Raw genomic sequence first — 24649 nt, forward strand, 5'->3', positions numbered from 1 at the left:
AGATAGAATCTAAAGAAAGGGTACAAATGAACTTATTTACAAAACAAAAGTAGAGTCACAGATGTAGAAAACAAACATGTTTACTGCGGGTAAGGGCGGGGAGGGATAAATTGGGAGATTGGGATTGACATATACACACTACTATATATAAAACAGGTAATTAATAAGGACCTACTGTATAGCACAGGGAACTCTACTCAATACTATGTAAGGGCTTATATGGGAAAAGAATCTAAAAAAAGAGTGGATATATGTATATATATAACTGATTCACTTTGCTGTACATCTGAAACTAACACAACATTGTAAATCAACTATACTCCAATAAAAATTTTTTTTAATTCAAAAAAAAGGATAAAATATATAATTGTCACAATTGATGGAGAGTAAGCATTTGATAAAATTCCATATCCACTCATGATTTTTAAAAACCTTTGCAAACTAGTGATAAAAAAGAATATCCTTAATCTAACAAAAGATAAATACAAAAACTTTACAGCAAGCATCACATTTATTGGCTTTATTAAAATCCAATAAATAGTAAAAGTTTTCTCCCTGAGATCAGGAATGAAGCAGGGTTGTCCTCTATCACAATTTTGTTTTGATATTGAACTGAACAATTTGTATTCGATAGTGTGTAATAGGCAGGAAGAAGAAATACGAGGTATTGAAAAAGAAGAAACAAAACTTTTATTATTCACAGACATGATTGAATACATAGAAAGTCCAAAATGAATCTAAAGAATTAATAAGTTAATTTAACAAGGACCTGAATACAAAATTAATGCATAAAAAATAAATTATTAGAAAAGATCATTAGAAAATTAAACAAATGATAGCATTTCTACTGGTATCCAAAATTAATGAATTCTAATGAAAGATGTATATGAAAGCTACTGCATAATACTAAAACAACTAAAGAAGACTAAATAAATAGTTATATTATCTTCATAGATTGGAAGATTCAAAATTATAAAAATTCATTCCATTTTGATCTATAGATTACATTCAGTCTCACTCAAAATCCCAGCAGTTTGTCTTTGGAAATTTCAAGCTGATTTTAAAATTATTATAGATTTTTTAAAAAGGCCCTCCCCAAATCCTCTCTTTAGCCAAAGGACTGGCAAAGGGTGGCCTAGCAGAATAGAAAATCTTTGAGTTCGTGCGGGACTCCGGAGCCGACCGGGAGGCTCTGCGGGACCTCGTCCGAGTGAGTAGCCGAGGCACCGCCCGCGTCCTGCCGCCGAGTCCGGGCGATTCCTGCGCCGCCCAGGGGAGCGAGCTCCGAGCATCTTGTGGTGCGGCCACTTCTCGGGGCCAGGAGCGGGGAAGCCGAGTGCGAGAAACCCCCGGACCAGAGCTCAGCCTCTTCCCGCCGACCGACTCATCATGACCCACTTCAACAAGGGCCCTTCCTATGGGCTCTCGGCCGAAGTCAAGAACAAGATTGCTTCCAAGTATGATCATCAGGCAGAAGAAGATCTTCGCAATTGGATAGAAGAGGTGACCGGCATGAGCATTGGCACCAACTTTCAGCTGGGCCTAAAAGATGGCATAATCCTCTGCGAACTCATAAACAAGCTACAGCCAGGCTCAGTGAAGAAGGTCAATGAGTCCTCATTAAACTGGCCTCAGTTGGAGAATATTGGCAACTTTATCAAAGCTATTCAGGCTTATGGTATGAAGCCACATGACATATTTGAAGCAAATGATCTTTTTGAGAATGGAAACATGACCCAGGTTCAGACTACGCTGGTGGCCCTAGCAGGTCTGGCTAAAACAAAAGGATTCCATACAACCATTGACATTGGAGTTAAGTACGCAGAAAAACAAACAAGACGTTTCGATGAAGGAAAATTAAAAGCTGGCCAAAGTGTAATTGGTTTGCAGATGGGAACCAACAAATGCGCCAGCCAAGCAGGTATGACAGCCTATGGGACTAGGAGGCATCTTTATGATCCCAAAATGCAAACTGACAAACCTTTTGATCAGACCACGATTAGTCTGCAGATGGGCACCAACAAAGGAGCCAGCCAGGCGGGGATGTTAGCACCGGGTACCCGAAGAGACATCTACGATCAGAAGCTAACATTACAACCCGTGGACAACTCGACAATTTCTCTACAGATGGGTACCAACAAAGTCGCTTCCCAGAAAGGAATGAGTGTGTACGGGCTTGGGCGGCAAGTATATGACCCCAAATACTGTGCTGCTCCCACAGAACCTGTCATTCACAATGGAAGCCAAGGAACCGGAACAAATGGGTCGGAAATCAGTGATAGTGATTATCAGGCAGAATACCCAGATGAATACCATGGCGAGTACCAAGATGACTACCCCAGAGATTACCAATATGGAGACCAAGGCATTGATTATTAGATTCACAGAGGAGCTCAGTATTTAGCCCGTTGTTTTTATCCAGTGAGAACCAAGCTAGCCTTGAGTAATTTTTATCTTGTCTTCCTAAAACACTATTATGCTTATTGTACCTAAAGGAAATACTGCCTTACATACATTCCTTTTTCCTTTTTCTGCCTCTTCCCTAAATAGTTGCCTTTTAGTGCTGTAACAGTTAAATCCTACAGCATAACCAATAACTCGCGTATGAAGTAAAAAGGAATACTGTGAAAGGGGAGTACTCTTGTACAGTCAATTCTTTTATTAAAGATCTATGCATTTTTACAATCCTCTACTTAAATTGGTATTTTCAAACAATAGGAAGCTTTTTTTTTACAGTTTAGTATCTGGTTTCTACATGGAAGACTAAACTCATGCTTATAGCTAAATGTGGTCTTTGCCAACTAAATTTAAGATGCAGCATTTTAGAAATTTATATATCAATGTTTCTACAGTATTGTTTGCTAATTTTTAAATAAAGTCCTGATCAGTGTGCATTTGTGATTATATGTGTACTCATTTTTACCTAAGCCGACAAGATCTTTTCCGAGTGGTGTTTTGAAAGGAGCGTGTACAAAGCTGGCCTGCAGACATCGAGGTCTGGGGGGGTGCGTTTGCTCTTCCTGTTTGTGCCAATGTATCGATGTAGAGTTGCTCTGTTTTCTTCCACTGTATTTATTGCTGCATTTCTCAGCATAAACTTATCCCATTGTATTTTTTATAAATAAATATTTTTTTTGAACATTAAAAAAAAAAAAAGAATAGAAAATCTTTGGACAATATTCACACTACTCCACACCCCCATAGCAAAAACTGCAGTCAGCAGTCCCAAATGAGGAACCTAGAGTTCCAACCCATCCAGCAGTAATGAGGCACCATTCTCACTCCCTGCAGAAGCTGAATGGAGGGTCTAGACTGCCATTCTTGCCTGACAGTAACAAAGTGCTCCTCTGGATACCCATGATGTCAGTAGAGGCTGAATCAAAAGTCTAAATTTCTACCCCTACCCAGCAGTAATGAAGCATTTCTCCCCATGCAGGCAGAGGCTGAGTGGAGAGCATAAACTTTCACCCCCACCCAGTGGAAAAAAGAGGTGTCCTCCCTTACCCCACCATCAAGGTGTCATTGGAGGCCTGCTAAAAGACAAGATTTAAATAAGATCCAGAAAATCATAAAATAATACCCAGTATGTCCAGGATACAATAAAAAAAACCAGTTGTCATACCAAGAACCAAGGAAAGCCTCAACTTCAATGAGGCAACACCAAAGGAACACCAAAATGACACTGTTGGAATTATCTTAGAAAGATTTTAAAGCAACCATCATAAAAATACCTCAATGAGAAATTATAAACATGCTTAAAACAAGTGAAAGAATAGAAAATCTCAGCAAAGAAATAGGTATAAATAAGAACCAAATTCCATTTCCATGGAAATCTAAATTTCCAATTTAGAACTTAAAAATAACTGAAATTTAAAACTAACTGGATGGGCTAAAATAGTACAAATGGAGATGACAGAGGAAAGAATATGTGAATGTGAAGATAGGACAATAGAAGCTACCCTATCTAAACAACAAACAGGGAGAAAAGGGACAAAAAAAACCAACCCCAAACTAAACAAACAAAACACCACCACCAACAACAAAAGAAAACAAAAAAACCCCAAAACCTCAGGTACTTGTGGGACAATAACAAAAGATCTAACATAACAAAAGATCTAACATTTGTATGATCAGAGTCCCAGAAGAACAGAAAGAGAATGAGAATTTTTAAATTAAAAAAAAAAAAAGCTCAATTTCCCCCAAATTAGGTGACAGGCATAAACCTACAGATTCAAGAAGCCTAGCAAATAATTCCTAACAAGATGAACCCAAAGAAATCCACACAGAGAACATCATAATCAAAACTTTTGTAAACTAAGAATGAAGAAAACATCTTGAAAGCACCTAGAGAGAAAAGATACATTACCTGTGGGGGAATAAGAATTCAAATATTAGACTTCTCATGAGAAATCATGGAAGCCAGAAAGGAGTGGCACACTTCAAGTGCTGGAAGAATGGTCAGCCATGACTCTTTATCCAGGGAAAATATCCCTCAGGAAGAAAAGTCAAATAAAGATATTTTCAACTGAGGTAAAACTAAGAATTTTTGTCAACCAACCTATTCTAAAGAATAAAGCAAGTTCTTGAAAAAGAAAGGATCTTGAAAAAGAAACTTTGGAATATTAGTAATGAAAAATAGGAAAATGAAAAGGGTAAAAATATGACTAAACGTAATACACTATCCTCCTCTTGAATTAAAAAAAAATTCTGTTTGATGGTTGAAGCAAAAATAAAATTGTCTGATGTGGTTCTCTATGCAGGTAAAGGAAATATTTAAGACAATTTTATGATGAAGGAACAGGGTAAAGGGATCTAAATAAGGTTTCAAAATTTTGCTCAAAATGGTAAAATAGGGCTTCCCTGGTGGCACAGTGGTTGAGAATCTGCCTGCCAGTGCAGGGGACACGGGTTCGAGCCATGGTCTGGGAGATCCCACATGCTGCGGAGCAACTATGCCTGTGAGCCACAACTACTGATCCTGCGCGTCTGGAGCCTGTGCTCCACAACAAGAGAGGCCGTGACAGTGAGAGGCCCGCGCACCGCGATGAAGAGTGGCCCCCACTCGCCGCAACTAGAGAAAGCCCACGCACAGAAACAAAGACTCAACACAGCCAAAAATAAATAAATAAAGTGTAAAATTTATATTTAAAAAATGGTAAAATAAAAGCAGTAGACTGTGGGCTTCCCTGGTGGCACAGTGGTTAAGAATCTGCCTGCCAATGCAGGGGAGATGGGAGCACTGGTCTGGGACAATCCCACATGCCATGGAGCAACTAAGCCCATGCACCACAACTACTGAGCCTGCGCTCTAGAGCCCGCGAACCACAACTACTGAGCCCACATGCCGCAATTACTAAAGCCCACATGCCTAGAGCCTGTGCTCCACAACAAGAGAAGCCACCGCAATGAGAAGCCCATGCACGGCAACGAAGAGTAGCCCCCGCTTGCCGCAACTAGAGAAAGCCCGTGCACTGCAGCAAAGACCCAACACAGCCAAAAATAAACAAAATAAATAAAATTTTTTTAAAATGCAGTAGACTGTGATCAGTTTTGTATGTATAATGTAATATCTAAGCAATCTCTAAAAATCACTATAGAAATCTATAACAGAGTGAAAACACAATCCACAAAATGAAAGAAAATATTTGAATATAGCTCATAAGGAACTGATATCCAGAATTCATAAAGGACTTCTATAACCCAACAAAAATGAAACAAACAAGTCAATTAAAAAATGGGCAAAGGACTTGAATAGACTTTACTCCAAAGAACATATAAAAATGACCAATAAGCACAGCAAAAATGCTCAACATCATTAATCATTAGCGAAATGCAAATCAAAACCACAGAATTCCCTGGTAGTCCAGGGGTTAGGACTCTGTGCTTCCACTGCAGGGGGCACAGGTTTGATCCCTTGTCAGGGAATTAAGATCCCACATGCTGCGGTGTGGCAATAAATAAATAAATAAATAAAAATAAAAAACATTAAAAAAAAGAGACTCTTTATAAAAAAAAACACACATTGAGATACCATTTCACATCTTTTAGGATGGCTATTATCAAAAAAAGAAAGAAAAAAAAAATAACAAGTGTTAGTGAGGATGTGGAGAAATCGGAACCTTTGTGCATTGCTGGTGGGAATTTAAAATGGTGCAGCCAAGGGAATTCCCTGGTGGTCCAGTGGTTAGGACTCAGTGCTCTCACTGCTAGGGGTCCGGGTTTGATCCCTGGTTGGGGAACTAAGATCCCACAAGTCGCATGGTACAGCCAAAAAATGGTGCAGCCACTGTAGAAAATGGTGTGACAACACCTCAAAAAATTAAACAGAATTCCCATATGATCCAGCAATTCTACTTCAAAGTATATAGCCCAAAAAAGTGATAGCAGAAACTTGAATAGATATTTGTACATCCATGTTCATAGCAGCATTATTCACAATAGTCAATAGGTAGAAGCAAACCAGTGTCCATTAAGCAGATGGATAAACAAAAGTGGTATATGAAAAAAAAAAAGTGGTATATGTACCTAGGAATAAACCTACCTAAGGAGGCAAAAGACCTGTACTCTGAAAACTGTAAGATGCTGATGAAAGAAATTAAAGATGACACAAACAGATGGAAAGATATACCGTGTTCTTGTTTTTATTTTTCACCTTTTCAAGAACTTTATTTATTTTAGAATTGACTTTTTTCCCCTATATATATATTTTTAACATCGTTATTGGAGTATAATTGCTTTACAATGGTGTGTTAGTTTCTGCTTTATAACATAGTGAATGAGCTATACATTTATATATATCCCCATATCTCCTCCCTCTTGCATCTCCTTGCCACCCTCCCTATCCCACCCCTCTAGGTGGTCACAAAGCACAGAGCTGATCTCCCTGTGCTATGTGGCTGCTTCCCACTACCTATTTTACATTTGGTAATATGTATAAGTCCATGCCACTCTCTCACTTTGTCCCAGCTTACCCTTGCCCCCTCCATGTCCTCAAGTCCATTCTCTATGTCTGCATCTTTATTCCTGTCCTGCCCCTAGGTTCTTCATAACCATTTTTTTGTTTTAGATTCCGTATATATGTGTTAGCATGCAGTATTTGTTTTTCTCTTTCTGACTTACTTCACTCTGTATGACAGACTCTAGGTCCATCCACCTCACTACAAATAACTGAATTTCGTTTCTTTTTATGGCTGAGTAATATTCCATTGTATATATGTGCCACATCTTCTTTATCCATTCATCTGTTGATGGACACTTAGGTCGCTTCCATTTCCTGGCTATTGTAAATAGAGCTGCAATGAACATTGTGGTACATGACTCTTTTTGAATTGTGTATACAGTGTTCTTGGATTGGAAGAATCAATATTGTTAAAACATACTACCAGAAATTCCCTGGAGGTGCAGTGGTTAGGACTCCATGCTTCTATTGCAGGGGGGCATGGGTTTGATCCCTGGTCGGGAACTAAGATCCCACAAGCCATGTGGCACAGCCAAAAAAAAACACCAAGGCAATCTACAGATCCAATTAAATCCCTATCAAATTACCAATGGCATTTTTCACAGAAATAGAACAAAAATTTTAAAATTTGTATGGAAACACAAAAGACCCTGGATAGCCAAAACAATCTTGAGAAAGAAGAACGGAGCTGGAGGAATTATGCTCCCTGACTTCAGACTATACTACAAAGCTACAGTAATCAAAACAGTATGGTACTTGCACAAAAATAGACATATAGAGCAATGAAACAGGATAGAAAGCCCAGAAATAAACCCATGCACTTATGGTCAATTAATCTATGACAAAGGAAGCAAAAATATACAGCAGAGAAGAGACAGTGTCTTCAATAAGTGGTGCTGGGAAAACTGGATGGCTACATGTAAAAGAATGAAATTAGAACATTCTCTAACACCATAAACTCAAAATGGATTAAAGACCTAAATGTAAGACTGGATACTAAAAAAAAAAAAAAAGACTGGATACTATAAAACTCCTAGAGGAAAACCTAGGCAGAACACTCTTTGACATAAATTGCAGCAATATTTTTTTGGATCCATCTCCTAGAGTAATGAAAATAAAAACAAAAATAAATGAATGGGACCAAATTAAACTTAAAAGCTTTTGCACAGCAAAGGAAATGATAAACAAAATGAAAAGACCTTGTGTTAGACTGGGAGAAAGTATTTTCAAACGATGCCACCAACAACGGATTAATTTCCAAAATATACAAAGAGGTCCTATAGCTTAATATCAAAAAAACAAACAACCCAATCAAAAAATGGGCAGACCTAAATAGACATTTCTCCAAAGAAGACATATAGACAACCAACAGGCACATGAAAATATGCTTGACATTGCTATTTATTAGAGAAATGCAAATCAAAACTACAATGATGTATCACCTCACACCGGTCAGAATGGCCATCATTAAAAAGTCTACAGGGCTTCCCTGTTGGTGCAGTGGTTAAGAATCTGCCTGCCAATGAAGGGGACATGGGTTCGAGCCCTGCTCCAGGAAGATCCCACATGCCACAGAGCAACTAAGCCCGTGCGCCACAACTACTGAGCCTGTGCTCTAGAGCCCGCGAGCCACAACTACTGAAGCCCGCGTGCCTAGAGCCCGTGATCTGCAACAAGAGAAGCCTGTGCACCACAATGAAGAGTAGCCCCTGCTCGCCACAACTAGAGAAAGCCCATGCACAGCAACAAAGACCCACCACAGCCAAAAATAAATAAATAAATTTATTTTTTTTAAAAAGTCTACAAATAATAAATGCTGGAGAGGGTGTGGAGAAAAGGGAACTTTCCTACACTTTTGGTGGGAATGTAAGTTGTTGCAGCCACTATGGAAAACAGTATGGAGGTTCCTTAATAAACTAAAAGTAGAGTTGCCATATGATCCAGCAATCCCACTCCTGCGCACATATCTGGAAAAAACTCTAATTCAAAAAGACACATGCACCCCAATGTTCATAGCAGCACTAGGTACAACAGCCAAGACAGGGAAGCAACCTAGATGTCCACTGACAGATAAATGGATAAAGAAGATGTGGCATATATATATACAATGGAATATTACTCAACCATTAAAAAAGAATGAAATAATGCCATTTGCAGCAACATGGATGGACCTAGAGATTATCATAGTAAGTGAAGTAAGTGATACAGAGAAAGACAAATATATGATATCACTTATATGTGGAATCTAAAAAAAATAATACAAAGGAGCTTATTTACAAAACAGAAATAGACTCGCAGACACAGAAAACAAACTTATGGAATGGAGGAGTGGGGTGGGGTGGGAGATAAATTAGGAATTTGGGATTAACATACACACACTACTATATATAAAATAGGTAAACAACAAGGACCTACTGTATAGCACAGGGATCTATACTCAATATCTTGTAATAACCTATAATGGAAAAGAATCTGAAAAAGAATATATATGAATAACTGAATCACTTTGCTGTACACTTGAAACTAACACAACATTGTATATTAACTATACTTCAATAAAAATTTTTAAAGCGATGTATGTATAGATATATATGTGATATAATAAAAAATAAATATTTGTACTTTGTTCCTAGTTCCTGGCACAGATTTCCTAAAACCCTTGGAATCTCCTACGTGAAAAGAGTGTCTCTTGTATGAAAGTGAGATTACTCATGGGGCGGGGGGTTGCACCTAGATATCTTCAGGATGGGGACTGGTCGCCAGAAAAACTAACAACTGATTAGAAAGCTAGAACTTTCAGCCTCACTCCCAAACCTTGGGGAGGGGGGAGGGGCTGGAGATTAAATTCAAGCATCAGTGGCCAACAATTTAACCAATCATGCCAATGTAATGAAACCTTCATAAATATCTCTAAACAACAAGGTTCAGTGAGCTTTCAGATCAGTGAACACATCAGTGTGCTGGGAGGGTAGCATACCTGGTAAAGGCAGGGAAACTCTGCATCACCCCACCCCCACGTCTTTCCAATACGTCTCTTCCTTTAGGCTGTGCCTGAGTTGTATCCTTTATAGTAAATCAGTAAAAGTAAGCATAGCACTTTCGTGAATTCTGTGAGTTGTTCTAGTGAATTATTGAACCTGAGGCAGGAGGTGAGGGGTGTTGAAACCCCCAAATTTTCAATAGGCCAGGCAGAGAGTGGCTAATTTGGGCACTGCATTTTCAGCTGGGGTCTGAAGTTGGGGCAGTCTTCTGGAATTAAGTCCTTAACCTGTGGGGTCTGCACTAACTCCAGGAGTTACTGTCAGAATTGAATTATTGGACATCGAGTCAATGTTGGAGAACCAGAATGAACTGGTTGGTGCTAGAAAAAAACATATATTTAGTGTCAGAAACACTTTACACCATACAATGGAATATTATTCAGCCTTAAAAAGGAAGGAAATTCTGACACATGCTGCAACATAGATGAACCTTGAAGACATTATGCTAATAAGCCAGTCATGACAGAAAAAATATGGTATGATTCTACTTATATGAGGTACCTAAAGTAGTCAAATTCATAGAGACAGAAAGGGGCTGGGAGGAGGGAGAAAAGGGGAGTTAGTACTTAAATGAGTAGAGTTTCAGCTGCGGAAGATGAAAAAGATCTGGGGATGGATGATGGTGATGGTTGCACAACAATGTGAATGTAGGTACTTAATGCCACAGAACTATATGCTTTAAAATGGTTAAAATGGTAAATTTTACCTTATGTATATTTTGCCACAATTTTTTAAAAAGACTATTTCTAAAAACATTTTAAGTTAACCAAATTACCCACCAAAACTACCAGAGCTAAATCAAGATGAAATCCTAAAAAGTGTTCAAGTAACCCATAAGACGTCAGGAAAATGGGGAGGTGGGGAGAACAAAATAGAGAGGAAACAAACAGAAAAAAAAAAAAAAAGCGGACTAAAGCCCTAACATACCAATAATAACATTAAGTGTAAATGGTCTAATCCATCAAGAAGACATAGCAATCCTAAACATGTATGATCCAAATAATAGAGGTTCAAATGCATGAAGCAAAAACTGATGGACCGGGCTTCCCTGGTGGCGCAGTGGTTAAGAATCCGCCTGCCAATGCAGGGGAGATGGGTTCGAGCCCTGGTCCAGGAAGATCCCACATGCTGAGGAGCAACTAAGCCCACGCGCCACAACTACTGAGCCCACATGCCTAGAGCCCGTGCTCTGCAACAAGAGAAGCCACTGCAATGAGAAGCCCACGCACGGCAACGAAGAGTAGCCCCCACTTGCTGCAACTAGAGAAAGCCCGCACACAGCAATGAAAACCCAATGCAGCCAAAAATAAATAAATAAAATAAATAAATTTATTAAATAAACAAAAAACTGATGGACCGAAATGAGAAATAGATAAAATCATAATTATAGTTAGAAACTTCAATATCCCTCTTAAACAATGTACATAACTATTAGATTAAAAACAAAGATATGGAATATCTGGATAACACCATTAACCAACAGGACCTAATTGAAATTTATACAACACTCACCAAACAACAGAGTAGAATACACATTCTTTTTAAGCATCAGTGGAACACCTACCAAGATGGACCATTTCCTGGGTCATAAAACAAACCTCAGCAACTTTAAAAGAATTGAAATAATACAGAATATGTGCCCTGATCATGATGGCAACAAACTAGAAATCAATAGCAGAATGATAATAGGAAGACATACAAACACTTGGACATTAAGCAACACAAATCTAAATAATCCATGGATGAAAAAAGAAGTCTCAAGAAGAATTAAAATTACATTAAACTGAGTAAAAATGAAAATACAACATACCAAAATTTGTGGGACATAGTTAAAGCAGAGAGAAAGGGAAATTTACAGCAGTAAATACTTATATCTCAAGAAACTAGAAAAAGAGTAAAACAAAACCAAAGCAAGCAGAAGAAGGTGAATAATAAAGATAAGAGCAGAAATCAATGAAATTGAAAATAGAATAAGAGAAAATTGAACAAAAAAGTGCCTCTTTGAATAGATCAACTATCTTGATAAACCTCTAGCAAGACTGACAAGGGAAAAAAAAAGAGAGAAGACACAAATTACCAACATCAAGGATGAAACAGTGGCCACTACAGAGCCCACAGACTTCAAAAGGATAGTAAGAGAACAGGTCAAACAACTCTACACACATAAATTGAACAACTTAAATAAAATGGATCAATTCTTTAAAAAAAAAACAACAAACTATTAAAATCACCCAAAACAAAATAGATAACTGAGTTCCTAGTTTAAAAAAATCCTTAAAAGTAAATCTCTAGGTCTAGATGGTTTCAGTGGACAATTCTACCAAGTATTTAAATAAGAATTCACATCTATTCTACATAATCTCTTCAAGAAAATATAAGAAAACCTTTCCAACTCATTTTATGAGACCAGTATTACCATAATACCAAAAACAAAACAAAACAAAAAAAAAGGAAAATGAAAAAAAAGAAAAAGACCATACTTTAAAAAATTCTGTCAAGAATACAGACACAAAACTCTTCAACAAAATATTAGCAAACAGAATTTAACCATATATAAAGAGAATTATGCACTATGACTAAGTGGTGTTGATTCTGGGAATGCAAGATTGGTTCACTATTTGGAACACAGTTGTTGGAATCTACCATATTAATAGGCTAAGGAAGAAAGTCACACAATAATATCAACTGGTGCACAAAAAGCACTTGACAAAATTCAACACTCATTCATGAAAAAACATTCTCAGCAAGTTAGGAATAGAGGGAAATTATCTCAACCTGATAAAGAACATCTGTGAAAATCCTACAGCTAATATCATAATTACGACTGAGTATTTTCCCCCCTAAAATTGGGAACAAAGCAAGGATGTCTGCTCTTACCACCCTTATGCATCATAGTACTAGAAATCATAGCCAGTGCAAGAATGCAAGAAAAGGAAACAAAAGGCATACATATTGGATAGGAAGAAAATCCCTATTTGCTGATGACATGACTGTCGAGGCAGATAAATCTACAAAATTTTCAATGCATTGAGAAAACTCATTTCTCAATGAAGCTACAAAAAAACACACAAAACTCCTAGAATAAGAGAGTTCAGTAAGGTTGCAAGATGCAAGATCAAGATATAAAAATGAACTATATTTCTACATACTAGCAATGAACATGTAGAAACTGAAATTAAAATACCATTTGCAATTGCTCCAAAATACTTAGATGTAAATTTAACAAAACCTGTACAGAATCTGCTTTGCTATATGCTTAAAACTACAAAACATTGATGAAAGAAATAAAAGATCTAAACAAATGGAAAGTCATGCCATGTTCATGGATTGGAGGACTCAACATGGTAAAGATGTCAATTTTCCTAAATTGATCTACAGATTTAAGACATTTCCTATCATAATCCAAGTAAGATTTTTAACATACAGACAAGCATATTCTAAAATGTATATGGAAATGCAAAGGAAATAACTAAAACAAGTTTGAAAAAAATAAAAGAATAAGTGGAAGGAAACAGTCTACCCAATTTTAAGACTTTCTATACAGCTACAGTTAACAAAAGTATGATATGGACAAATGGATAAATACACTGAACAATGGAACAAAAGAGAGAACCCAGAAACAGACTCACACAAGTATGCTCAATTGATTTTTGACAAAGGTGCAGAAGCATTTCAGTGGAGGAAGGATAGTCTTTTCAACAAATGGTGCTGGAATAATTGAATAGACATAGGTTAAAAACAAACAAACAAACAAACAAACAATAACATCCTTCAATCTAAACCTCACATCTTATATCAATACAAAAAACTTTAAATGGATCATAGATTTAAACTTAAAAGGTAAAACTATAAAACTTTTAAGAGAAAAACATAGGAGAAAATTGTCAGGACCTAGGTCTTGGTGAAGAATTCTTAGAAATGACACTAAGGGACTTCCCTGGTGATCCTGTGGCTAAGATTCTGTGCTCCCAATGCAGGGGGCCCAGGTTCCATCCCTGGTCAGGGAATTAGATCCCACATGCCGCAACTAAGAGTTCATATGCCGCAACTCAGACCCAGCGCAAACAAATAAATAAATATTAAAAAAAAAAGAAAAGAAATGACACTAAAAGCATGATAATAAAAGAAAAAAATTGATTACTGGACTTCACCAAAATTTAAAACTTTTGTTCTACAAAAGGCTCTATTAAGAAGATGAAAAAAAAAAAAAGAAGATGAAAAGACAAGCTACAGACTGGGGGAAAATATTTGCAAACCATCCAAAGGACATGTATCTAGAATATATAAAGAACTCTCAAACCTCAGCAGTTTAAAAAGAATCCAATTATAAAATGGATAAAAACATGAACAGACATTTCACCAAAGAGGGATGTATGGATAGCAGATAAGCACATGAAAAGATGGTCAACAGCATTAGCCATTAGAGAAATACAAACAAGCAAATAGAAACAGAAAACCACTACATACCTATTAGAAAAGTGAAAATAAAATCTAGTGACAATCCCAAATCCTGGCAAGAATGTGGAGAAACTGGATGTCTTCTACACTGTCGATGGGAATGTAAAGTAATACAGCATCTCTGGGAAATAGTTTGGCACTTTTTAATAAAAATAAACATATACATACTTACCATACTACTCACCAATCACCACCAAATGTCCACAAAAACTGACACACGAATATTCATAGCAGCCTTGTTTGTAATAGCTCCAAACTGGAAACATCCCAAATGTCCTTCGACAGATGAATAGTTAAACAAACTGGTACATCCACAGCAATAAAAAGGAACGAATTATTGATACACGTTAACAACTTGGATGGAATTCAAGAGCATTGTGCTGTGGGGTAAGGAGGAGCCATTCTCAAAAAGTTACACACTGTACAATGCCATTTATATAACTTCTTGAAATGGCACAATTATAGTGACCAGGAACAGATTAGTGGTTTCCAGCGGTTAAGGATGGTAGTGGGAGGATGGGGTATGTGTGTGTGATGAGACAATAAATAGTACGAGCGTTCCTTTGTGGTGATGGAACACTTCTTTATATTGATTGTGGTGGTGGTTACATGAATTTATACATGTGACAAAATTGTGCAGAAACACACACATACACACACACGTGCATGTAAAAACTGGTGAAGTCTGAATAAGGTCTGGAGTTTAATAGTATCGTACCAGTGTTGGTTTCTGAGTTTTGACAAATATGCCATGGTAGTGTTAAGATGTTAATATTAAGGGAAACTGGATGAGGGATATACAAGGAGTTCTCTGTACTGTCTTTGCATCTTTTCTGTAAATCTAACATGATTCCAACATTAAAAGCTTTTTTTTTAAAAAAGAAAAAAAATTTAATGTGGTTCCACTAGGCACCTTTAAAATTAGAGAGAATCTAGGTAGGCAAGGGTGTGGGGAATACTCTTTATCCCAGTGATTTCATTCTTAGTTTCATAACCGGAATAGATACATATGTTCAAAAAGACATGCTCTAGAATGTAGCAGCTTTATTCATAACAGCTAAAATCAAAAACAGTCCAAATACCTATTCACAGAACGAATAAACTGCAATATATTTTTACAATGTAATACTATACAACAGGTATGAACTACAACATGCAACAATATAGATGAATTGCACAAACATAATGTTGGATCAAAAAGCCAGACACAAAAAACTACATAATATTATATATTATACCATTTATTTGCAGTTCAAAATCAGGCAAAAAGAATCTATGGTGTCAGGATAACACGTTCCTGGGATGGTGGTATAGTGATGGGAAGAGGGCATGCATGCATAGGGCTCTAGCGCTGGTGATTTTCCAATTCTTGATTTCTAGCGATTGTGTGTGTGTTCAGTGTGTGAAAAGTAACAGCTATACACATGATTTGTGCACTTTTCTATATGTAAATTATACTTCAATAAAAAGTTTACCAAAAAGCAAACAAACACAAAGTGAGATACCACTACATACTCATCAAAAAAACCTAAAATTAAAAGGACTAACAATATCAAGTGCTGGCAAGGATGTGGAGCAACTGAAAATTTCATTTACAGCTAGTAAGAATATATATTAGTACAATCACTTTGGAAAAGTGTTTTGCAATATCTGTTAAAGCTAAATATACACATAGCATATGATCCAACAATTCCACCCAATTATATACCCAACAGAAATGTGTACAAATGTGTACATATGTGTTCTCCAAAGACATTATTCCCAAACTGAAAATAATTCAAATGTCCTTCATTGCTGCTGGAGCCTAAGATCAATTACAGCCCAGAATTGTATAGAAGTTAACCTTCTTGTGGCATCCCTCAGCGAATGGGGAAGAGGAGCCCGTGGATAAGTATTCCAGCCTCCCATTCTCCCAACCTTCAGATAATTCTGGGAAGCATTATGTGTCCAATCTCAATAACACACCTTTATATTGGCGTTTCCTTCTTAACTGTCTCACTCTCCCCACTTCATCACTCCTGTCTCCTGGGATCATCCCCCCCAATAAACTACTGCACCCAAGTGTTTTCTCAGGGGAGCCCAAAGTTCCACGATACAATACTACTACATCTACACATAGTTCAAAGACAGACAAAATCTATCTATGGTGACAGGAGTCAGAATAGTGGTTACCTAGTGCTGTAATGATTGGAGGGGGCATGAAGGAGGTTCCTGGGGTACTGGTAATGTTCCATATCCTGATCAGGGTGGTGCTTAAACAGGCATGTTCACTTTGCACATCTTCACCAAACTGTATGCTTAAAATGTATGCATTTTATAGTATATATGTATAATTTTAAAAATTAACGAATGCCGGTGTTGAGGAGTAGGAGAGCTGCTTACTAATGGGAGAGTGGGCTATGTAAGGGGAAATCAGACATAAAGGTATTGAAAGGTTAATTGCAATAGGTACATCCATCTTTCTGGATAATGCCCTTTCTCTCTCATCTTTGGCATCAGACACAGATTATTGAGGGATTTGTTGGAGGCTGACATTGGGAGAGGATTGTGAAACATTACAGTGGAAGCAAAGGCACCGAAATTCACCTGTTAGGAAAGCACCTCCTTGAGACAGGCACAGGCATTACATTCTTCCAGGTGTGTAGTGAAGTCAGTTCTTCAGCCTTGCTTGGCATTCCTGCTGCCTGTTTCCAAGACTGCCTCACTCAGGGCTAACCCTCCCCACCTCCTTTCTTTCCCTTCTTCATTCATTCATTCATCCAACATATATTTGTGTTTCAGATACTATGTTAAGCACTTGGGATATACTGGTGAGCAGTAATAGATGTGGTTCCTGCTCTCACTGAGTTCCATTCTGAAAGAAAAACTTATTAATCAAATAATCAATACAAATTAACGAGTGTGTCTGTAATCAGTGCTACAAAGAAGAGACTCCTGGTTCTATAAGAGCCTATTGGTCTACTTAGGAAAGGTTGGGAGTGACACTTGAGCTAAACTCTAAGGATGAATAGAAGTTAGCTAGGGACAAATGGGCAAAGGTGGAGGGGGAGAGCATGGGGAGTAAGAGGGACAAAGGAAAGTCCCATATGGTTGCAAAAGGCAAAGTGCAGGAGCAAATGGTAGAGAGGCTGGACAGATGGGCAAGGGAAGACCATTTTTGTCCATGTACACTGTGTTAAGTTTTGTCATAATCCTAAGGACAAGTAAAGCCAGAGGGGTTTTAAGCTGAGAAGTGGCATCATTACATGTGTGTTTTGAAAAGATTACTGTGGTTGGTGTGTGAAGTGATGGGAAAAGGATCACAGTGGATGTGGGTATACAGGAGGGTACTAAGCCAGGAGAAAGGTGATGGTAGCATGGACTGGGATAGTGGCAGTCAAGATGGACAGAAATAAAACAGTTGAACAGGTATTTAGGAGGCACATGAGCTTTAAAAGTAGCTATTAAAATATGGTGTGTCATCTTTATTTCTGAACAAATATGTGTTTACATAGCTAGATGCAAAAGCATACATATTGTTAACTTCGGTTGTTATTGTTTCACTAGCACATTTCTTAGGAAAAAAGGTGTGTGGCCATGTTGCAACTGAACTGTGCCTGGGATATTCTGAAGCTGCTAAGTACCAATATTGCTTAAGGAAAGAATTGAAGATTGCCATAAAGTTGCCCAAAAAGGGAGCAGGGGGAGAACATGGCTAGGGAACCACCAATGAAGAAAAAACACCCAAAGGGCAATGCAAGGGAGGCAAAATGAAAAACAAGTGTACAGAGGGCAGGCAGGAGGCTGCCATCTTGGTGGAAAAAAGTTGAAACAGGACTCCAGATACACCAAAGCTAAGACAAGACTTCTCAAGGTCTGTAGAGATTTTGGGAACATGAACCTTTGAGTCATTTGCTGGAAGAATGCAGAATCCTTGAGAAAGTGAGGGACTCTGCTGAGGGTGTTAATATTTTGAAGGAAAGATGTAGATACTTACACTCAGGTGGATGCTTAGGACAGGACAGTACAACTTCAGAGGAGTGCCTGCCACGTGCCTGCCCCCAGGCTGAGGGGGAGACAGCAGGGCCCCACCAGAATGGGTCAGGATTGTATGCCCAGATAAGAGGGAATGAAAACACTGACAGCAAACACTGAGGCTGTCTCCGAAAGTGTCATGAGGAAACAAAGTGAGGATGCTGCCAGACTTCCCCTGGGGGAGTAGATGCTGCCAAAGGCTGTTCCTCTGCCCAAGGCAGAGAGAGTTGGAATACCTCTAGCTGGAAAAACACTGCGGGTCAGTCCAAGATGGGGGACCTGGAAAGGACAGTGCAGACCATCAGAGCATTTCCAGCAGTTACGCAGACAACTTCCTGGCAATTAAACGCCAGCAACTTCTGGGACCTGGGAATGACCTAGCTGCTGCTACCCAACAGCTTTTGTGAAGAGTGCATATAAAATTCTGGGGAAAGGACAGACTTGGCTGGATGAGGAAACTAACAAAAAGTAATCACACACAGGTTCCAAGCGGGGAGAGGAATTTTGTGGGTGAGGTTGGGCTGGAAGCTGGTTCTAGACAGCTATTTAGCAGACCACCTGGTCCACTACAAGCTCTCTGGCTAGCGTAATTTCTCCCAGCAAGACCAAGACAGTGTTTGAAGTATTACATTCATAACTCTGGAGCAAGTATCCTTGAAGGCAGAGACAAAACAGGCAAAAAAACAAACAACAAAAAAAAATCAGACATCAAGGTCCACTTCTAAGTTTGGATGGGAACTAGTAAAGCTGTTAACCAAGGACCAAGCTGGAAATCAGCAGGCTCACCTTCCTCCAACCCGCAATGTGTCTCATAGCCACGCCAGCAACTCATTATTGTGGCTTGTGTGGGTCTGCAAAGGTGAGTCAATCTGTGTCATCGAACCCCTTCCAGATGAAGTCCTTTTTTGGGAGGGACTCATCTTGCAATGGCGCTGCCGGGCGCTTCTTATGAGTCATGCAGCCTCAAGGGATGTGTAGTAGTTGTACTATCCTGACAAAGAATAATTTTTACAAGGTATTTGGAAAGTTTATGTTGTTTGAAGTGCAAGAAATGGTCTAAAATAGGGGTTCTGGGTGCCCCAGGAAGAGCGAAGGAAAATGGGTGAGAGAGAATGTATTTTCTGTATTCTTCCTACATTTCTAAAGCCCAACCATGTAGCATAAAACAGCAGCATTTCAGCTCTTAGCCAGGCGTTTTCCAACAATGTGCTTTTCCAATTATTAGGTCTATGAACCACTCTAGTACTCAGTGGACAGAATGGAAAGAAAAATGAAGGTATTTTTCCTCTTTTGTTAAGTTTAAGAGAGTAGGTGCTGACAGCAGGTTACTGTAATTTGGAAACAGTTTTGTCATTTTTGAGGATTCGGGATGTGGGTTCAAATACACCATTCCCTCTTCTAAGGTCCAAAATCCATGGGTGTTAAGTCAGATCACAGATTGAAATGTTGGCATCATTTAATAACCATGGGGCTTTAAAGATATTTAATCTGAAACCCTTTGAAACAGCAATTACCACTTCCATACATATGTAATAGAATCGTGTGAGAATGAAGTAAGATTGTATATGTTAAAGGCTTGCCTAGCGTCATGCTGGATGCATGTAAAACTCTCTGTAAATGGTAATATCTGCCTGAGCCTTGGGCCACCCAGCCGACAAGTCAGGTTACCACTTAAAAATATATTTTATTCTACAAGAGGCCTCGCTAAATCAAGGCGTGAGCAACATGGATTAGGCCTGCAGTTGTAGATGTTCTCATGCTAGGGAAATCTTCAATTTAGGGTCTAGGGATGTTCCAGGTAATGTTCAATGTTCTAGGGAAGTCTTCAGTGCTAGTGCCTAGGGCCTGGAAATAATGAACTCAGGATATGAAACATCTTGGAAACAGTCACATTTGTTCACATAAGTTTGTTAGTAATCTGTATCTGTACTGTTTAGAAACTGCTCAGTATTCTCTAATACTACACTACCCAAGAAGGTAGCCACATACTACATGTGACTATTTAAAAGTAAAGAAAATTAAAATCCAATTCCTCATATTTTTTTTTGGCTGTTTGGCTTGCGGGATCTTAGTTCCCCGACCAGGTGTCGAACCCGGAACCCCAGCAGTGAAAGCCTGGAATCTTAATCACTGGACCGTCAGGGAATTCCCCACACTAGCCACATTTCAAGGCCTCAGCCACTGGGCTACCATACTGGTCAATGCATGATGAAACATTTCCATCATCACATAAAGTTCTAGTGGACCATGCTGCAGTTTCTTATTCCCCACACACCTTGGGCTACAACTCCTTCCTATTAACCGCTCTTTTTTGGCATTACATTATCCCTTCTCTCTTCCTACTGTGTTCTATAGTTCTAATTTAAGTGGTGGGGGCAGAGTCCCACTGTAGCTCACAACAGGGCTTTAATTCTTCAACACCGTCTAAACAGGTCCCGCTTTTCTTAACTGGGGTTCTAAATTTTTTTTGATAAACCTGAAAGTTACTAATGAAAACACCTACTGTTTTGAGGCTTTCTCCTTGATTTACTTTAATTCTAATGATTAATATGATTAGAAAAATCAGAATAACTTGGAACTTCCAAAACCCCTAATTTAGTCTCTTCTCTGAATATTTGGAGTTCTGTCATCCCAGTCAGGTAGACATCTATACCCAGCCTTTTCTCTACAAAGCTTAACTGCCAAGTTTTTACTTTATCCCTAAGGTCTTTCTAAACACGGAAAGTTCTCCAACATAGTGTCCCTTATTAGTCAAATAAACACCATGGTATAAATGCCTGTTCTCTGTGAGGTAGAGCATTGATAAAGCAAGTGAGGTACTTTAAGTTACTTAGTAGCCCCACTCTGCATATTATATATAACATTTACTCATCACTCATTTCTATGTCACATCTGTTTACTATTAAGTGGTTTCTGCAAGTAATCAGGGTACTGCTTTTTCTTTGATCCCTCTAAATTCAACTGAAAGGCATTTTCTTGGTCAAGCTGATCTGAACTAGGGTCCCAAAATTCAAACCCCACTTGACATTGGTGCAGCTGCATTTTCCTCATATTTTCCTCATATTAAATAAAAAGGTCAACTGTCACTGAACTTTATCTGGCTAAGTCCTTCATTCTCCCAGGCCACCACAGTCAATAATGATGCTTCCTGGTTCTCTCCTGAAAGTAAAATTAGCCCGTAAATGGACAGTCAACGCGGTCACAGGCCAGCCATGTGTTCTCAGAACAAAGTCCATTTTTAAACTGATCTCTTTAAATATACAGCTATTTCCTATTCCCCAACTATTTCCATAACACATCCCATCATTTCATCTGGGTTAACTAAAAAACACTAGTACTTGTGAAGTATAGATTGTCACCTGTTTCTTTACTTCCTGTATCATACCCCTGGGGCTTTGCTATCCCTACTTACTCTTTTGAACATACTGCTAAGGTGTCCAGAAGATTCCTTTATGGACATTTTATGTCTACTGTATGACTCAAATGATGGTTATTTTTCTTCTACTCTTTCCATTACATTCTCAATCCTCATCTGACTTCAGTTTATTCCCTTCCAATTTACCATAATCTTATCGTTCCTGTTTGCATTATTTCCCTTTTCTTTCACATCCAGTTCCCTCTATAAAACAGGGGCTTTAAAACATGCATTGACTGGTACTAGTCTATTTACAATCCTTGCAGGTTTCAGATGCTGGAGTAACATCTGAACTGAAATCTAATGGGAACCCCCTTTCAAGCATTCCAAATTTGTCATCCACCCCAACTTGACATCCAGTTTGCTCCTTTCACTGGTTAGATAACGGCAAATTACAAAGTACCCTAAGCCAGTGAGCTCCAAAGAACAGTTTACCAATTAAAAATTACATACCATTAGAAATGTTTCAAAGGGATTCCTTTTCAATCATCCAACCTTCTCTCTTGCATTCCAACCTTTGTTGGAAACTGCATTCTTAAGATCTTCCAGGCTATTTTCTTAGATTTCATGGCATACTGAGAAAACCCATTATTCTAAATTTTATATCCAAACAAACGCATCACCGTATTTTACTTTGTTTTGAGCTTTCCACAATTTTTTCAGTACTTAGTTTCATATGCAATTAAAAATAGATGCTTGTATGCCTGGGCTAATTGGTCCAGTACTTCTAAATACTGATGGCTAACATAATCTCAAACAGGTTTTATTAGCATCTTAGTCTTAGAACTTTGACTCTTCTTCTAAGCATCTAGTTTATTTTCTTGTCATCAGTTATGTGCTAAAAGTGAGTTTGTATAACATATGAGAACATATAAGATCAGAAAACAAGGTGGTTAAAAGTATTTTTGACCAAATTATCACACAAAAGCTATGTATATACTGTGTATCTGAGATCCAAGGGCAGTCCACAGATCAGCCTTTCCCTTCTATTCTACTTTGTCACCTATTATATAAAATGATTTATGAAATCTTTATAAATAGGATATGACTTCTGCCCATACTAGGTTGTATATAAACGCCTTTGAAACAGCAGCAACTTTCTGGGGAATCCAAGGTTTGTGTGAGTGGTAACAGCCCAAAACTAACTGTTTTTGTCCTGCTCTGCAGGAAAAGCTGAAGTATAAAACAAATAAACCGGACCTTTCAGGACAAGGCAAGCATCACAAAACTGAAAGCTGTTTAATAAGTCCAGCCTTAGAAGTTTGGGTGCTAACTAGTACCATGCCTAAAATTAGTTTATATGGATAGAATTAATTGAAAGTGAAATAAATGTGTAACTCTGTGTCCTCAGTTACCTAGGAAGGCACAGGCTACAAAAGACCAGGAAATAAAAAGCTCTCCTATTTTCAGTTAACACCGAGGCACAGACTCAGTATCCATTTGGTAACTTGGGGCTATAAACAGCAATTAAAAGAACAAAATGGAAGAAAATGCAGGTTTTATTCTCCAGTTGTTTCATTTTTCCTAAAATCTTGACATGTTTGAGCCTCTTTCTATTTAAGGTTGAAACAGTTCAGCACACGACAAAAAAAATCTCAAAAAAGGTGCCAACTGGATGGACCACAAAGCATTGAAGAAAAGGCTTAAAGCAGTTCCCGAACTTTTTCATTAGGATCTAAAAGCCATTTTCGCAACAGAATCTCCACTTCACATCAAAGTTACTTGTCTCCTTAATTCAACACCCACCCCAATGAAACGTAATTTGAGTAGTGTATGTTGGTATGCATAATAATTATGACTCAAAGAAAAATATATCTAATATATTCTAGGGGTTTTGTGGAGGCCGCTGTGAAACAAAGAATTTGAAGTAAACAATTATAAAATACAAAAATAAAAAACCAGGGTGTTTATTTTTTCTCCAAATTCCTGGTTTAATAAGGACTTGTTTATTTTGAGAAAAAAAGGTCCCAAACATCAGGCTATTCACAAAAATAACCCACAGTATCAACTTTAGAAAACAAATCTTAAGACTATTACACTAATTATTTTTCTAGAGGATCCATTTGACATGCCAACTCTCATTCACAAAAATACATTGTTACATTTGTGTTGAACAGCCCCACACAGCACTCTTATGTGGGGTATAACACGCATACCTCTAATTCAAAGCTGCTCTCAGGTGCTACTCAACTAATGAGACTGCCTTTGTAGTTAGGGAAGCAACTACTGAACTCATGTATGAATGGAAAGAACTGTACTCCCTGCATAACAAGAGATTATTTTGGAGACAGTTGATAAAAACCATACATCCTTTTTATTGTTAAGTCATAAAGAGGTATCAAAATTAAAAGCAAAAATTACAGGGTAAGACTTAACATAACTACTAGGAGCATCAAAGGAAGTGAAAATGGGACTAGGCGCAGGGCAGTATGAATTAATGAACATGGGAAGGACAAGGATGGGGACAACAGTGAGCATGTGCTGAAGATACTAGGGGAGAGGATCTGGTGAAAATTTTGATCTTAGACAAGCGCCTAGGTAAAGAAATAATGGGACAAGATTTCTAAACCCCACTATGTGCTTAAGAGTCATCCTCGCCATTGGCGCTGTCTCTGTCATCCTCTCCTTCCTCAGCCTCTTTTTCATCATCCTTGATCAACTCCAGCTGTGAGAAACAGACACAAATAGGATGGAGTTAGAGGCACTCCATGTGTCCCTGATCCCCCCTCCACCACCTCTTTCTTTCCTTTCCCGTGGTTTTCA

At 38.2% G+C, this 24649-nt stretch overlaps 2 protein-coding genes across 8 annotated transcripts in view; one reads left to right on the forward strand and one right to left on the reverse strand.

The window, feature by feature from the left end:
* Window positions 1–1144: 1144 nt before the first annotated feature.
* LOC103014835 (calponin-3) lies at window positions 1145–2894 on the forward strand. Its single transcript, XM_057542586.1, has one exon. The coding sequence runs from the start codon at window positions 1390–1392 to the stop codon at window positions 2377–2379; it is 990 nt and encodes a 329-aa protein (XP_057398569.1). The 5' UTR covers window positions 1145–1389; the 3' UTR covers window positions 2380–2894.
* A 21287-nt stretch (window positions 2895–24181) lies between these two features.
* Window positions 24182–24649, reverse strand: part of HNRNPC (heterogeneous nuclear ribonucleoprotein C) — a 45253-nt gene continuing 44785 nt past the window's right edge. For all 7 annotated transcript variants that reach the window (XM_057542587.1, XM_057542589.1, XM_057542591.1 and 4 more), the window contains one exon: window positions 24182–24551. In XM_057542587.1, the coding sequence (XP_057398570.1) occupies window positions 24468–24551 (84 nt within the window). In that variant the 3' untranslated portion in view covers window positions 24182–24467. The remainder of the gene's footprint in view (window positions 24552–24649) is intronic.

The sequence above is a fragment of the Balaenoptera acutorostrata genome, chromosome 3 (genome assembly GCF_949987535.1).
Source record: "Balaenoptera acutorostrata chromosome 3, mBalAcu1.1, whole genome shotgun sequence".
Lineage (NCBI taxonomy): Eukaryota > Metazoa > Chordata > Mammalia > Artiodactyla > Balaenopteridae > Balaenoptera > Balaenoptera acutorostrata.